This window comes from Rutilus rutilus, assembly GCF_951802725.1.
Source record: "Rutilus rutilus genome assembly, chromosome: 18".
Taxonomy (NCBI): Eukaryota; Metazoa; Chordata; class Actinopteri; order Cypriniformes; family Leuciscidae; genus Rutilus; species Rutilus rutilus.
Window position 1 is genome coordinate 15,437,752 of NC_140231.1, and position 18,420 is coordinate 15,456,171.

An 18,420-nucleotide genomic window follows, 5' to 3' on the forward strand; every position below is an offset into this window, starting at 1 on the left:
GCCTTAAAAATACTTAATTGTATTTTTTGTACACTTTAAATAGTGTTATGGATTAGAAGTACACATTATTAACAGCACATGTGACCAACTTTTAAATGTGTGTACGGTTTCAGAAAGAATGTGAATGATGCTGTTTTTGAAAAGTTGTTTATTGTCAATAATACAAATGATCTAATACAAATCTACAAATTAAGTTCGCAGTGGGGAAACATCAGCGAGTTTTGTGTTTAATCTTCTCCCCCTCTATTCAGGGGTAGGCCTACAACATATATGCTGAAATGGTTCTATGTGTTGGAGTTTAGGGTTCTTTACTCCCACCTTTTTGTTTTTCAAATCTGTAACTGTCAAAGCCACCTCATTACTGATTTTCTGGAGCTCAGCTATACAACTACACAGAGTGTCAACATACTATCAACAGCTAAATTATTTCTTTCTTAAAATGTCTATAAATTATAACTTTAAAAATTGTAACTGGTTTCCTACCAATCATGTCTTTTTCTTTTTAGTTTAACTGAACATGTAAGTGTGAGCAGCTCTGGGCCGGGTTTCCCGATAATGATGTATCTTAGTTCTTAAGAGCACTTTCTATGTGCAAGGTTCCGAACGCTCGCAGCAATTCCAGGAGCGTTTCCCAAAAATGCACTTAACATGAACGCGCGAGAACGCGCGAGAACGCGCTCTACGTGCTACTTAAGAGTCGCTGTCCATTCGCGAAGTGCTGAAATATAACCTTATATGGAATCGTATTCTGAACGTTTAACCTAATAATTGTCATCTGTTGTGGATTAGCAATCAAGACAAGTCTAAGCACCTACAGGCGGAGGCACTGACAAAATGGCTGAAAAAAAAAAAAAAAAAAAAAGAGAGAAAAGATACCTTTCAAAAAGATGAAATTAATGTCCTTTTAGAGGAGATAGAGCGAAACAAAGATGTAATTTTTAACAGATTTAAAGGATTTATTTTGTTTATTTTTTGTTAATTTAATTTTGATTAAAATTCTTAGATTTATTTTTTATTTTTTTATTTAATTTATACATTAATTTAACCAACAACAAAAAACAGTAATAAAGTGTACAATAAAGTACAATCAAAACCTTATATTATAATCACATTGCATTTGAATAAAGTTAAAGGTGTAATCTGCCGGTTGTCCTGCAGGTGTCCTCATAAATCTGTCTTCTTACGATGCACTTGGGGATGTACGATTACTCCAGAGCACTCGTAGATCTACGAAGATTTTCAAGTGCTACTTAAGCTACGATGCTTTTGGGAAACAGACCATAATATTAAAGGAGTCATAATGTTGTGTTACCTTGGATACCCAATGCTCTATTATAGTCTTTCAGGCACTTCTAAAAAAGAAAAGTGGAAAAAAAATCAACACAGAGCCCCTCAGACCCTTATTTCTAAAGGCATTATTGTCTCGCGAGATCTGATGCGATGTTTTGGCTGTCGTGGACGGTCATTATAATAATGCAAATGAGGGGCGCGTTGATTGGTCGTAGAAAAAATACACCATTTCCAGATACATTCTTACAGAAGCCCCACTAACTGAAAGCTATTTTCAAACTGCATGTTTTGCATGAGTTTGGCTAATAATGTTTAGTGGTATATTGTTTTCATACTTGCATTTAAACAGTTTTAGCCACTGAGCATGGACTCCTGTACCGTCACTACTGTAGCTGCTAGTGTAAAACAAAGTGGAAAGATGTGGCTAGCATTCGTAGAGTCCATTCCCCGTGTTTACCTCGAAGCTAACGTTACATACAATAGCCGCATTAGCAGTTAGCTGCTATTTGTTAACCACAGTAGAGCAATAAAAACACAGTCTTACCTTTTCAATTTCTGGCAAGTCCCTGATGGTGGGGATGGCACCTTTTCCCAAACGGAGCTTCGAGGCCAAGTTCGCCTGATATTGCCCCAAATTTGTAAATGATTCCGGTGTAAAATGTTTAGCGCACACACCTAACGATACGCCACTTGAAAGAGTTGTTGGGACAGCGTCATTAAAAATGAATTTCCTCCACTGTTCCCTGATAGTTTCGTCCGTTTTTGGTAGATAAAACACATTTGCATGTTGTTTGTGGCAGTCAACCACAGAGCATCTCAGGTGTGCACTCGGTTTCTCCATCTTTCTCGAGTCGACTAAACTGAATCTGAGGGGGAGAGGGGGAGAGGGGCGGGCTTCCCGCGGCATAGGTTTGCGGTGTCCATATTTGGTATATCCTCCCCCGTCTTGACGTCAAGAGGGGGAAGAAATCAAAATCTCGTTTTTTCGTGCGCGTGCACGTGGCCTTTTTTACATACCCTGAGGTAAACAAACGCTTCACTTTTAAATATCGGCTTCCCGGCCAGTGTACAATCATTATGCAATCATAACATACATTGATTCTCGTGGAAAAGTGAAATTTCTACATTATGACTCCTTTAAGATCAGTCGTACGATCGTTTTTACGATCAACTTAGGCTTACGATGCTTTTGGGAAACGCAGCCCTGTTTAGTTAAGGATACTCATCTTCTCTTCTCCACAAAGTAAGAGAAATGGAATTTATTATTCATATTGTTTGATTTTTGCCTAAACATACCCAGTCACAAAAAACATTAAAGATATCCCATGATATATTTTCTTTATATCACTTTTTCCTTTTAACACGGTAAATGACTCATACTGTCTATTTGTGCTAATTTTGGCCTTCAAGAACATAATTGTTTTTTACACAATCAAATGGAAGAGACACTAATGTAACTCTAAATTCAACTACATATTTCAGATGCTGTCACGTAGCCTATCATAACCTCATTATCTGCAGAGAGAAACTGCCACTCACTATACACACATAGTGAAGGACATAAAGACATCATAGAGGATTGTGAAGATATTTCACTGGAACTTGGTCTTCATTACATCTATATCATGTTTAATGGCAATGTTATTTATTAATGTATTCAGCTAACAACTATTGTTAAAGCACTGTCATTTTTGTTACAATCTGCCATGTCAATAAAAAAAGAAATGTATCTACATGCATCGACACAACATGCTGTTTTTATTTTTTTTAAATGTAAACCCCAAATAGAGGCAACAAGATATAATAAGACCAGGCAGATAGAGGACTAAAAAACAGTATTAATAAATAATATATACAATTATATTAATAATAGTAGTAGTATTAATAATAATTAAAGATTACAAGCCGAAGAACCCTAATTTGGTACTGTTTAGAACCATACTTTTTATTATTTTCCATGTGGAACTTTGATGATTTGCTTGTGGATTTGTAATAACTTAAACTTCATAAACCAGTTTCTCCACGTACATATGTGATGATTATTATGGGGTGGTACTTAAGTTTTAGGAGTGGGCGGGGCTACAAATATAAAGTAGCCTATAGCATTGCTTGCTTGCCTTGCTTACGGAAGTATTTTTCTCATTAATTTCTCCCATAGAGATTGGAAAAAAAGTCTTTCTTAAAGAGTTATAATCTTTGAACCAAAACAACTAGCTATGAGTTGAATCACATTACAAGGTACAGACTGTGTACTCAACACTTCAATGAGGGAAACAGTCCAGTGAGGCACTCTAAATTACATTGATTAAAAAAATTTATAAATATAAACCTCACAGTAGGTCTGTCTTTAATGGTTAATACGTTTTCGCAAAAAATCGATTCCCCAATGGAGAAAATGAAAGGAATTTTACTTCCGAAACCTGATTGTTGCACTCTGCAGAATATTGGATGCGCTTTTTGAGGAACACAAAATGGTCCCGTATGCATCTGTACATCTTGACAGTTTAAAGGGTGTAAGGTGTGTCTTCATGTGCAAAAAGTTAAAAACAAATAAAAACCTGGCAAGAATATTCCCAAGCAGGATTCTCTCCTCAAAGGTAAGCAAAGTTGATAACTAAAGGAGTCTCCACAGGATTTGACTATGAACATTCTCACTCTCCCTGTCTCAGCCTTGCCAAATCACCGGCGGTCACTAATAAATTCAGGCATGTAAAAAATGGGCCTTCCTCCATGAGGTGTCCTTGCCCTCCATAAAGTTGAAAGCTTCTGAACCTTGGGTTAGAGATGTCGCTGGAGGGGGGGGGGGGAAGGAGCAATGAAACATTCATATTTTCAAAGAAATGTTTTATTTAAGTACCTCACAGCAGAACTAGGGAGATGATAAACATTTACCCATTGGAAATGATTTTATGACCCTGGCAGAGGCCATGTGGTGGCTTGTTTATTTTGTTCCAGGGAGCTATTATCAGAGGTGACTGTGTGGGACTGAGAGAGCAAGACGGAATGGCATTCTGGTAATACAAAAAGCCAGGTACAGCCTATTTTGTCCTTTCAAGAACTGACATGATACTGCCTTGCGTATACAGAATCTGATCTCAGAACTGAGAAAAAAACATTTCTTATTTGCTGGGTAATCATATTTGCCAGGTGCGTATTGATGCTAATGATCCTTATAACTATTAAGGAGCTGTTGATTGTTCATTTAAATCGCAGCCATATTTCAATGTGGATAATGATCTCAAGATGCTTTTGTTTCAATTAAGATGGATTCGGATCCTTACAGCACATGGGCACCTACGATTTGTCAGGACCCTGGCTGTTCTCGTTCTTCCTCACGGCTCATTCAAAGTGGATTAAAACATCTAAGGAGGTAATCAGACCTTCTAACACAAAACAGAAAGCCTATTTGCCCGATGACTCTCAGCGAAGTGTAACCAATAACTGTTCCATTTCCAAGACGCAGCTGAGCTTGAAATTAATACAAATCTCTTTTATTTCAAAACTGAAGACTTTGAATTGCCAGCAGCACTTCCAGGTGATCTTACTGTATACCAATTAGGCCGCTTGCAACGAGTAGCTCGGCTTTGCCTCTGATTGATGTCTGACCTCTTGGGATCCTTGAAAATCACTCACTCTGCATTCTGCCGCGGCTCCCAGTGGGATCCTGATGAATGGCGACCCAAACAAATGAAAATGTTTATCGTCCTCTTATCAAATTAACCACTCTATTGCACAGTTAATTGTTTATTAAAGGACTTAAGATGGAATCACATAATGAACCTGGTACCGGTCTTAAGCTTTTTTCCAATTAGGAAATGCACTGACTCATGTCATCTGAATGATGTCACTCCTATGAAACTGAAGCTGCAAACTTTTATTTATTTCATTTTTACTCATATTTGAGGAGGAGATGGACATCAAAAGGAAATCTTATCCTACTGTATGATCCGCTCTTATTTATCAGAAAAGCCACAGCACCCTCTACTGTTCAACACTTTTTAGGATCATCATTAAAGGCTTAAACTTGAGAGAAATAAAATCTCAGAATATTTGATAATGTTTCGTTTATATTTTTAAATATATTTTCTGATATCTTCTAAATTTGGTAGCAAAAATACAATAAGTGCAACATTTTAAACTATGCAGGTTGGAATAATACAGTGGTTGCATCACAAATCTGAAAAATGCTGCTCACTGGAAAGACATTGAGGCACATCTGACTGTGTTTGCATAACATCCTATCTACTAAAGTGATTTCTGGTTGGTTTGAAGGAGGCATAGTGGTATGCCACAATCCTGTGCATGCATTTAGATACTGAAAGATTAAAATGTGCGCATGATAAAGTGGTTGAAAGAAGTAAATAAATTCCTAAATATCCTAAACAATTTTTTTACTGAGAAATATGTATCACCAAATGTGTCTAAAATTTTGTCTAAAGCTCACTTGAATTTGTTTTAGTTACGGCGCATTGGACGTTTTAGATGGTTCATCGACTGACTGAGCAGTGAGGCAGAAAAGCAGTAGGTTTACAGTGTATCAGAAATAAGTACAATGTTTGTCAAATATGCTGTAAAATGCCAACGTGCATACAAAGTAACCTCTGCTAGAGTTTCCTAATAACAAACGGATCTTTTTCATTTCATTTGCAATGAAATGGCAGTTTACCATCACATTTGAGAAACCTCATTAGGCACAAACATGTGCAAAAAAAATCTACATTTAAGGTGTGGTCACATTAGCTAAATTTCTGTTACATTTCACTGGCAAAACAGTCTATTGTCTAATTGTCAACAGAGTAGCGATGTATGAAGCACAGATCACACAGAAACAAAACAGCTTTCTGTTGGTCTACACGGCGAATCCGTGATCAACAGAAAGGTGCTGGGTTTGCAAGTAACTTTGTGAAGTTCCAGATTGCATGGATTCCTATTGACTTTCGCCTGCAAAAATTCGGCGAGCAACAGTAAATTTGACTGTAGGAGTACAACTGCTTGTCACTGGGGCAGGAGCCTTAGACAACTTTGTACATCTTGTACCCATAAACGGTTCACAATAGTACCTTGAGGGAACATTACTACTTTAAAATTATACTAATATGAATGTTTTAGGGGTAGATGAGGTACAGAGTTGTCCCTTTAAGGTTACAGCCTCAGTTGCAAGCTGTTGTACCAATTGTAGTTAACATTTTTGCACTTTCTTTTCTAAAAGTGTATAGTTTGTTCAGTACTGACTGATTACAATCATTAGCTGTGTGAATTGTACGTGCAAGTATAAGTTTGACTATGCTTGTTGTGAGGGCCAAATAATATTAAAACATTCTCACAAATATAGTGAAATACTGGCCAAATCATGGTTTGCTTTAACTATTATGCTAAATTCACTTTTACATGGTATTTGAACATAAATGTGTGTTGGCAGTGTGTGTACACAACCACCATATAATGATAAAAATCCACCCAGTGCTTTTTTTTTAATCCCCAAAAATCATAAGCACTGTCTCAGAACAAGACATTCTCAGATTCGGGGCAATGTGACGTCACTTTGCACAAGCCCCTCCTACCACTGTTGATGGGCACTGCAGTTTTAGCATAGACCAGCCCTGAGTGAGCTAAACACAGTCCGCCATTGTTTCGACACCGGAGCAACTGTAGACAAGAATGTCTTCTAAAGTGATTGAGGTGTTTTGTTGTTGGATGTAAGAATGAACACGGCAGTTGTCATTTACTCTCGTTGTAACTCGAGGATGGACTTATAGTCTCCAGTGCAGTACTGGTCACGGCAGTAATGAAAGGGATTGCGCGCACTTTATTACAGTTCATAGGAGTTGTTTTACAGATATAAAGTTTACCAGTTTATTAAGCACCCCCTGAAAAGGTGTGCATATTTGTTTACTGTTAGTTGTAACAAGTGTAATTCGCTGTGTATGTTGATGATAATGAAAGAGAGAGATTTATAGACAAGACTCTAACGCGCACTTCTTATACTGTGTTTATTCAGCTCTTACGGTGATTTTCTGGAGTAAAACTGACGCTTCATCTTTTGTGTGATGTACAATAAACTTAATTAAACTCATCAGTATATTTTTGGCCATCATTCGGACGCGGTCCGCTACAACAGGCTTGTATTAATAGTGGATAAAAGCAGATGACAAATAAGTTATAGCCGTAATTAAACTAAACTATAGCCTACCTGTTCTATTTCCATACAGCATATATTCTCTGACTCTGTGGGCATTATTGTCTGACTCCGGGTCGAAATGAACACCGCTACTGAGAGTTTCTGTTTTGATATTATCATTCTGTGAGAGATGAGATTGTCCTGACTGAGCATGAGCTTGTGAGGCTCCGCCCTCTGTGCCGGCAGCAACAGCTCATTTGCATTTAAAGGGATACACACAAAAAAGGCGCATTTTTCTCAGCCCCAAAAAGTGACAATTTAAACATGCTGTAAAAAATGATCTGTTGGGTATTTTGAGCTAAAACTTCACATACACACTCATCAGAGACTTATTTTACATCTTGTGAAAAGAGGCATAATAGGTGCCCTTTAGATCTGCTGATTTCAAGAGGTTTGTGTATAGCAAATATAGTACATTTCATTACATCCAAAAACCATTGTGTGCATACACCCCATGATGCTTTTGCCCAAATTATGGGAGTGACTTCCGTTAAACTGTAAACAATCGTATACAAACGATACAAAACGATACAAAAACTGGATATAACCAGATGACATTATTCTACCATCAAACATTAAAAGGACATTTTAAAGTGTAAAAGCAATAGCAAATTACAACAGACCATGAATAACCTAAATAGCTTGTAGCAACATACGTTACCTTAATCAAAAACGTTCATTATAACTGGAACATTGAGTGATAATGTTTCAAAGTGATTTACGTCATTTTGACACACAGACAATACATATTTTATTTACCGGCTTCTGAAACATTCCAGTAAACACTGCTAGTAGGAATTAGTAGTGGAATAGGGAGACAATTACAGAGACGTGAGGATTTAGGGGAAAAAACGAGAGATTCTAAGTGCATTTCAGTTAAGTATTTATAGGATATATCGTAAATGAAATTAATTAGATCTTCTTGTTATACCATGTCACATTAATTAAAAGCATTGACGTCTGAAAATAGAACATGAAGGGAATGTTTACAGCTCATACAGTCAAACTGACAGATAAGGATTATTTGTGCAACCTTGTGATTTGAAAAGGTATTATACGGTTATCCGGATCACACGTCACCACACATAAATGTACTATGCGGTTAACCTAACCCTAACCCTAACCCTACCCAAATAGGTGTGGTCCGGATAACCGAATAGTTCCTTTGAAAATTTCTCTAAACTATGAATACTAACAAAGTGAAAGCAGCAGGTGTGTGTTTAGGTACAGTATGTTAAAAACAAATACAGTGAATCTCTCTTACTTTAGATGTCTAGTAATGATTCTCCACAATGAGTCACAAGTCAATGAGGCATCACAGATCTTTCACTCTTATACCTAGTGGGCTATTGTAAAACTGGGGGCCACTACAGTATATTTAAGCCTTTTCTCTAATTCTCTGTCCTACTGTTTACCTTCCACTTCATTCACTCATAATCACACATTTGTGCTATATGATGTCCATAAAATGGAGTCATTCCATCTTGGCTGCATGGCTAAAGCTCAACAGGGCAGACCTTCATGCTGAGTTGACTTTAATGACTTTTTAATAGGTCTCTCCATTTTAACGATGCAGTACAACAGCTCCAGTCATTTTATTGGAATGATGAATGATTGAGAGGAGGCTAACATTAATTTAATTTACAGCACATGCTTCCCATCTTTAAAAGACCAAGACGGTATCGCAAGAGGCAAAGAACGAGAGAGGGAAGAGGTGCGTTCATTATGTCGGAAAAAGGCTGGGGTGATTTATGATAGCAGCATTGTTGTTTTCCCTTATCTCTAATTAGACGATTTTGTCATGCTAACTGATTTCAGTGTCAAAGCAACAAACATGGTTAACAAGATAGGCCGTCTTGTTCCTCATCATTCATCATTCTCAAAAGAGTCACTTGAGTCAAAACGTCCAATCATTTCCTGACACCCCACGTGCTTAATTAGTCTCAGAGTCACCTGGAGGGACTGGGATGATTTCCTCTGATATATGTCGCTCAGAGAAAGCGAGCATTCATTTCTCCTCATATGTGTTTTGCAGAGGGTTTGAAGCATGTGTGTGCCCTGTCCTCAAAGACAAACTCTACAGTGTGCTTAAAACTACATGCCCTAAAACAGGAATGATAAAAAGGTTCTGTTTGGCACTAGTGCCCTCTGCAGGCTGTAAGATAAAGCAAATTCACTTCAGAGTTCAGGGAAAAATTCACTAGGTTCAACTGGCCGTAGAGTTAATGTCCTCATCAAGGGCCTCGAATGCCCTAGTTTGCTGCCCTACACCTGTCATTTCACCTCTTACCTGTAAAACTCTCTCTCCCTCTCTCCTCCTTCCTTCCCTGACTGTATAAATAGTTCCTGTCACACAAGGCAGTGAGAACTGTATTGGTATTGTAGTCATGACGTCCATTCTCTCTCTCTCATCTGTTCTGTTGGCTCTAAAGCTCTGCTCAGGTAAGGTAGAACATCTATCTATCTATCTGTCTATCTATTCATCTATCCAGGTCTTTGGCTGGCTGGTTGTCTCTATGGCTGAATACAGTTGAGTGAATGACTGCTCTATGAAAAAGCAGAAGAGGCTGAATTTTGGCCTGACAAAATAGAAATAATATATTTTTAAATAAAGTTCAATCTTATTTGATACAGTTTTTAGAATAAATTGTAAAAATGCAATATTCGGTATAGGCAAACTTTTATTTTGAGTACCATTTGTGGCCTATAGCCTATAGCTTTTATACAATTATTTGAAATATAATTATTCATTTAGGGCTCCAAACTATGATAAAATAAAAATGCACAAAAAACGTTTAAAATCTAGACAGTCTGGAAAACTTTGTGTGCAATGCATCCATATTATGTTTCATCAGATATACCTGTCTGCAATGATGACCAGCGCTGCAATGATGTGAATGTGAGCTGTTAGGAGTTCACACAACGGTCTCCCTCACATATTCGATTCGAATTTCGAAATGAACCGGAACGTTACTGATTCTACACTTTAGCATCGTGAGTTGTTAATTACAACGTGTAAATAAAGATACAGTTTTATTGTAGACTATAGCCTACATTAATAATAAAGTGTGGTTTTAAAATGGTAGGCTACTATAAAACATTTGGGAACCAACCAACACAACTTAAATAGTCATCAACATGCTAAAACATCAACATGATATTTTCATGATATTTAACACAGTTTCATGCAGTCCAAAAGTCAGATGGCCAACCACTAACATGCGCCTATTAGCGTTTTTCTAGAACACACGTGACACATAGGCTTATAGGCCTATTATAAATGTCACATATTGTCATTACAAATTACATAATCAGCTTAATCTAAATGACATAAATAGTTTAGCCCATCACTGCCATTTTAATGCAAAAACCACCTACAAGTAGGCTAAATAAATAATAAAGTCAATAATTCAAACCAAGTTCCAAATTCCAACCATTTTTATTCGGTTATGCATCTGTCAAGGTTTTATTTTATTTTATATAGGCCTAATATATAGGCTACATAATAATGATCATCAATTAAAATTAGAAACTGAATACTACGCTATAGGAACCGAGTAAAATCCAAATTGAAGGCTGTCACGTCAGTGAATGGCTATAAAAGTCGGAGAGCATTTTATGTTGCGATTCGTACCTGCACGGCGCAAACATACATAACTTCCATCCCTTCACAATTTTGCCTTCTAGCAGCTGAACAGATTTTCCCCGTGAGCGAATAAACAGTTTGCAGCAAAAGTGAAAGAGGATGGCGAAGTTTGGCAGAGGGAGCTGCTCGGAAAAACTTACCCGGCCAGTAGTAGATTAGAAGGCTGGGCACGCGGAACAGAGTGGGCGCGATCCCGTGAAAATGACGTGAATAAGTCAAGTCTGCAGCCTGCATGAAGTGGCTAATTAATAACACCAAATAAATGCACACTTTTGAAATATGACATGTGGCTTGTCTATTTGGCCCATAAACAACAGAGTCAAAGTTAATTTACTAATTTACATTCGGGACTATATAAAAGATAACCTTTGGGCTTCAATAGCATACATATTGGCCTTTAGAACTTTTTTTTTTTTTTTTAAACAAAGCCATATAACCTACTGTAGATAGTTATGATTATCTATCACACATAATTATGTTATGTGGCAAGTCCTGTCCACTTACTGAAAGCTGTTGACTTGAGATTGCTTAACCACTGTGGGAAAACTGTTGTAGGCTAAATGTTTGTATTGTTGTTGTTACAAAACAATAATTGAGTCGAATCACAGCCTCTCATTCTCCTGCTCCTTGTCCTTTGAGTGGAATGCAGTTGAACTCTAAAATAATTAATTTCTTTGTGTCTTCTCTTTGTTTTGAACTTGAATATATCAGGTACAAAAGTGTTGTATTAGCACTTGCCCTGAAATTGCAAAACACAGGGGTGTCCGAATTATTTGAAAAGTGGGGGTAATTTATTAAGGTATGGGAAAGTGGACTGTTTAAAAATAATTATAATCCAAAAGTAGAGCCAGATGCAAAATGTATAAAGTGTGTGTTTTGTTTAGGTATGGATATTTGTGCATTTCTAGGCACTAGGCGTACTAAACTCACTTCCAGATAATAATATAAAAAATAAAATAAAAATTGTGACTTTAATATGATGCTTGCACATATCAAGTTCAAGTTGCAATGTATTGCTGCACATTTAGTCTTAATGTCAGTGATTTTGCTCTGTCACTGGTTAATCTAGCCTGTACCGCAGTGCATCTTGGGTTACTGAATCCAGACAGGTTATTTTTTAACAGAGGTCACCTTGTGTTGTGCATATCGTTTATATTGTCTGACCTCTTCAAAGTTCACCGTCTCCTTAAGATTTCACTTGCTAGTACTTACAGGGCAGATGCAGATGTAATACATACACTATAGGTGCCATGTCAGCTTCAGAACAACTTTTGTATAATTTTTTTTTCTGTTGTCATTCTCATGCTTAACACATCACATTCTCAATTCAACAGAAGTTTTATTTGCAACATTGTTCACTGCAATGAAGAACAACTGTTACCTTGGAAACAAAAAAAATCAAATGCTAAGCTTAAAATAACCCAGTTTTAAAGGTATAGTTCACCCAAAGATAAAAATTCTGTCATTATTTACTCATGTAATTCCAAACCTGTATGACTGAGAAAAGGGGATATTAAAAAAGAGGGAATTGGGGTCCAAAAATCAACATTGATCTCCATTGACTTTCATTATGGACGAAAAACCTGAAACATTTTTTTTTTTAAATACCTTCTTTTGTGTTTGATGAAGAAAGAAAGTCATACATGTTTGCAACGACCTTAAGGTGAGTAAATGATAAGAGAATTTTCTTTTTGTGCAAACCAAGTTGAATGGGTTGAAAGTACACAGTGTGTAATATGAGATCACTTAAGGTGCCTTTGCATTCAAGCACATGTTCTGCTCTCGATCAAACCTGGTGATCAGGGGAACTCTGTTAGATAGCTCACTGATTATCAGGAACAACTTTGTGAATCAAAGCATGGCTTTATATGGCCACAAAATAAACAAATTGTTTAGTTAATGACCACCATCAAAACTGGTTCTTAAGACCGCTCTGAACCTTGGCTTCGAGTCACGGATTTAAATACTTTCCAATAGTGGTCCATGGAACAGGTTTTTTTTATTTTTTTTTATCTGTTCCAGGTCAGTGGTGCTACGAGAGCCAGCTGTGTAACAGCACATGTAAAGGTGAGACCTGGGGCTCAACCTCTCAAGTTTTTGCATTGTCATCACTAAAACAAAGTCCTTGTTCTTAAACAGTTGAACGTATACAGTTAGAAAAATGTGTTTTCCATTTGTGTCATCCAGGGCCTTCAGAGTGGAAAGAATCTTTTCTTAAGTGTGGAGGTCTAAATCAATCGCCCATCAATATCATCACACGCAAAGTGAAGCATGACCCAAAACTGACCAGTTTTATCTTCGATGGTCATGAGGACATTTTCAATATGAGTGTGGAAAATCATGGACAATCAGGTAGATGGAACTGAACTTTAAAGGGATAGTTCACCTAAAAATGTAAATTCTGTTCTCATTTATTTCGTCTTCAAAACACAAATGAATATGTTTTTTATAATCTTTTATCACTTTTGTCCATCCATTGAAAGTCCACCCAACCAAAACTTTAAAGCATCAGAAAGTATAAGAGATCGTAAAAGAAATGACTGAACAAACCTCATTGGTACGTTTGAGCTTCTGTTTACTATATTTTATGAGATCTTATCTATGTGCATTTATCAGTGTTTATAAAATGTGGATTACTTTTATTATGTCTTCATAAACTTTTTTTATTGTGGAATGGAATTTGAATGGAGGGACAGAAAGTACAATCAACTTGGATGTTTAAGTCATTTCAACTTAAATTACTTTAAACTGACTTAAAAAAAATTTGAATCTTGTATAACTTATAAAAAAAGTTGAAAATTGCTTAACTTATTTTGATGAGTTAAGCAATGTAAAAACATGTTGTCATAACTTATTGATCATATAATTATTTACAGTGTTTTTTCAAAGATGAACAAAGTCTTATGGGTTCGGAACAACCTGAGGGCAAATGATCTATCATTTAAAAGTGGACATGAAACGGAACTTACGATATAGTCTTTTCTTGCCTATTGTGACGTGTATCCGAGTAAAATGGCTTCTCGAACAAGAAAAAATGTAGGGCGGGATTTGATTTTGTCCATCGGGAATTGATTGGATGGTTGTGGTTTGCTATTATTTTGATCTGACAGGTTGTCCCACCCTCATTTTCAGAGAAGAGAAGAAATGACGCTTTACAAGGGCACATGAATTTTAAAGGTGCTCTAAGCGATGTTGGGGGAAGTCACTTCTTGTTGACGTTCAAAGTATTGTCAAACAAAACGGAGGCTAGCTCGACCCTCCCTCCTCTTCATCCCGTCCCCTCCCCCTCCCTTCCGTGCTTCCTGAAACAGTCATGAACCATTTAGAAAAAACAAACTGGATTTACCCACCTGTCCAATCAAAAACAGAGCCACCTGAATTTCGGATTGGAAGCCCTTCTGCCGACGGAGTTCTCGACACCTTTTGAACGCTTTTCTGATGTAAATTCGGGACTTCGTGCGTTACTTCTCCTTTTCCCTCTTCTTTGTTATTTGTTCATCGGAACGTCGTCTCTTTGGCCGTGTGTCGGTCATATCAAAATTCTCAAGAATATACATTTTTAACGTTAGTCGTTGTCATTGTCTAGGACATCTCTCCTCTAGCTAACTTCCCTCTTCATGCTTCTCTCTCCTCCACTCCCCACACCCCCCTTCATGTGCACGCGCACTAACCCCCCCAACCCCCACCCCCAAATCATTCTTGTCGGTTATTGGCTGGACCACTGTTTGATATGTTTCGTGGTCCAGGCTGGGCCAGTTTGTTTTTCTTGCCGTTTGTGGAGCCTGGGCTGTCTACAGAGATCGCGTTTTTACAGTGTGTTCCGGGGACAGGCACCTAGCGAATAGTGAGGAGATGTTTGTTGTATGTGACAAAAAAGTGTGACATCGCTTAGAGCGCCTTTAAAAATACTGATGTGCACGATAAATACTGCAATATTCCATAAAAAAAACAAGAACTTTTAAATATTGTAATCGTACAGTATGATAACATGCTCTATACTTCTTCCCAGCTCACTTTACACTCCCTCAATCGGTGCGTCTCCGTGGTGGGGGTCTGTCAGCCACATACAAGGCTGTCCAGTTCCACCTGCACTGGGGAGAGGACGGCGGCCAGGGCTCAGAGCACTCTGTGGACGGGGAGCGTTATCCCATGGAGGTGAGAGTCCATGTCACAGTCAAGGATATTTGGAGGATTAAATGCAAACAAAGCCTATTATTATTTTAAGTTAAGTTATGATGGGTATTAATTATGCATTTTGCCTCCCAGCTCCATATTGTTCACATTAAAGAAAAGTATAACAACTTGAACGTGGCTCTAAGTGACTCTACGGGGGTGGCAGCACTTGGCTTCTTTTTTGAGGTACTGATGCCTTTCTGATATTTTGTCTCATAATTATACTAATTAAATAAAAAGAATTTGTGAGAAAATCATCTGAACACAAGCTTTTAAAGGGATAGTTCACCCAGTGTTATTTTAATATTATTGAAATACTATTATATAGTTTTTGTTAATATTTTGAATTCATTTTTATTTTTATATTCGTTAGTTTTAATTTTAGTTAAAGTTTTAGTAATTTTGTTGTTTATTTCATTATAAGTTGACAAAAGAAATGTATATATATATATATTGTATATATAATGTATATATAAATATATATATATATATATATATATATATATATATTCTCTTATTCTTTTTTTTCAGCTTTAGTTATTGTTCACACTTTAGATTAGGTTCCAATTCTCTATAAACTCTATATAACTATAAACTACGACTTTTGCCTCAATAAACTCCTAATTATTGTTAAATTGTTAAGTTTAAGTTGTTTTAGGGTAGGATTAAGAGATATAGAATATGGTCATGCAGAATAAGGCATTAATATGTGCTTTATAAGTACTAATAAACAGCCAATATCCTATAGTAATATGCATGTTAATAAGCATCCCCACATTAAACTATAATGTTACGTAGTTATTTTAGTACATGAAGTTAAACAAAATTTTAAGTTAAATTTAAAACTTTGTTTTATTTCAGTTGAAGTTTATTTTATTTCAAGTAACAAACGTTTTTATGGTTTTAGTGTTAGCTAACTATAATAATCCTGCACCCAAAATCGAAAAAACGTATTGTTCCAAAATGACAGACATTCTTCCATGAAATTCAAAAGGTGAATTTTGAAAGAATTTCCATTTAATGAATGAGGACTGGAGTTTTCAAGGAAAAAAAGGCAACAACAAAAAAATGTCATAGAAAGTATCATAAGTGTGATCTATACAACAAGACTTTTGAAGGCTTTAGTGTGAGGAACAAAACAAAATCAGTTTAAAACCTGAACAAATCATTCAAATCGGTTTTGTGTGCTGGATCAGCTTAAAAGATCCGACTCAGTTCGTTCACGAATCAGACATCACATGAACATGCCAAGCAAAGCTAGTGGTGATGAATAAGTATGTGAATTATTTTCACTTTTACCTCATACAATGTTATCAAATAGCTTCAATACGGACTACTTTCATGACATTTTATGTTGCATTTTTGTAATTTTGTGCTTGACAGCCCTAGTCCTCACCATTCACTTTGCAGCCATTTTGGGTGAAATATCCCTTGAATGAACCATGCCGATAATAACTAATAAAACACAGACTTTTGTCATCCCCCATTAGGTGTCTTCAGAGAAAAACAAAAAGCTTGACAGAATTATAGAGGCTTTAGGAAAAGTCAGATATGAAGGTGAGTACTATAATCTTTTTTTGGGAACTGAATTTCCCATTTTTGATTAGTTTATCTATTTAACATGTTTTGTTTGTCTGTATTTTGGTTCCACATTATGCAATTTGATCAAAAGGGAACAGCAGTGAAATTGAAGACTTTAGACTGGCTGACTTCGTTCCTCAAGCCAATACACTGAGCTACTATCGGTACTCGGGTTCCTTGACCACACCAGGTTGTGACGAGTCTGTTGTGTGGACGGTCTTCCAACAGACTCTGCCCATAAGCAAAAATCAGGTACAGAGAGACTTTTTGGAATAAACCAGACTGAGATATAAATGTTAGTCATACTTTCAGTTTTAATCAAAATGATTCAACACCCATTGTAAATCAGGTTTATTGGCAAATTTGACAGACTTTCAGCTGTTTGCAATGAACAAATCAAGCAAAAGTAGTTGAAACAGCTCAACACAACAAATGTTTCAAGTGGTTTCCCCAAATTCAACTGAAAATGCCACTTTTAATGACTTCTGCAGTCTCAAAAGTATTCAACCCTTTAGTACTTAGTAGAACACCCTTTTTCTGTTATGACCTGTTGCAAACCAGATGTATAACCAGACATCAGCTTCTGGCACTGTTTCTGAGGAATCTTAGCCCATTTCTCATGAGCAATGACCTCCAGTTCAGTAATATTCTTGGGTTTGTGTGTTTCAACCGCCTTTTGCTACAGGTCCTTTGCAGTCACTCAAGGGTTTTTATGAACCTGCTTTCTCAAAAATCTGGTTGCAGCCTTTGATAGCTTCCTTTTTCTGCCCCTTTCAGGCAGTGTAACCACTGTTCTTTTAAAGCAGTCCGTAACTTTTCTGGGGTTAAAAATGATCCAAAATAACGTTGAACTTGCGAACTATGCTTCCAATGGTGTTTCTCTAGGAACATTTAGTGCCTTCGCTATCTTTTTGCATCCTGTTCCTTGTTTGTGAAGGGCAATGAAATCTTCTCTTAACTTTTTGGGCCATTCTTTTGATTCTTTTGTCATATTTCTAACATGCAGTCAAAAGTAACAGTCAACAAACCTAGCCAGTTCAGATATTTCATGTCAATGAAGCCCTTGATGAGTTGCATTTTCAGCTGAATTTGAGAAAACCACTTAAAACATTTTTTTTATGTTGAGCTATTTCAAGTACTTTTGTTTGATTTATTCATTGCAAACAGCTGAAATTCTCATTTTATCAATAAACATGATTTGCAATGGGGGTTGAATAATTTTGAGTACAGCTGTAGGAGATCTCAATTAAGTATATACTGTAATTGAAGTATAATTGGAAAGGTTGAGTTCACTAGTGGCAGATTTTAATTCATATGTACTGATCCTTTTGGCCATCTTTCTTTTTCTACTTTAGTTGACGTCAGTGTATAAACAGCTGTTATTCGCAACAGAAAAACCAATGACTGGAATATTCCGTCCTGTGCAGAATCTGAATGGACGAGTTGTTTACACATCTGTGAAATCTCACTGTCTGTGTGTCCTGCCCAATCTAATCCCCCTGTTTCTGTGCCTCTTTTGTGTTTTTGGACAACAAAAGTGTTTCCACTGAAT

General features: G+C 36.7%; 1 protein-coding gene across 1 annotated transcript; it reads left to right on the plus strand.

Annotated features, from left to right (window-relative positions):
* Nucleotides 1–9,844: 9,844 nt before the first annotated feature.
* Nucleotides 9,845–18,418, plus strand: ca4c (carbonic anhydrase IV c; the record flags this gene model as incomplete). The annotated part of the gene is made up of 8 exons (XM_084388001.1): nt 9,845–9,910; nt 13,137–13,181; nt 13,302–13,466; nt 15,124–15,269; nt 15,381–15,473; nt 16,778–16,844; nt 16,960–17,120; nt 18,224–18,418. The coding sequence occupies exons 1-8, from the start codon at nt 9,856–9,858 to the stop codon at nt 18,416–18,418; spliced, it is 927 nt and encodes a 308-aa protein (XP_084244127.1). The 5' UTR covers nt 9,845–9,855.
* Nucleotides 18,419–18,420: the final 2 nt, after the last annotated feature.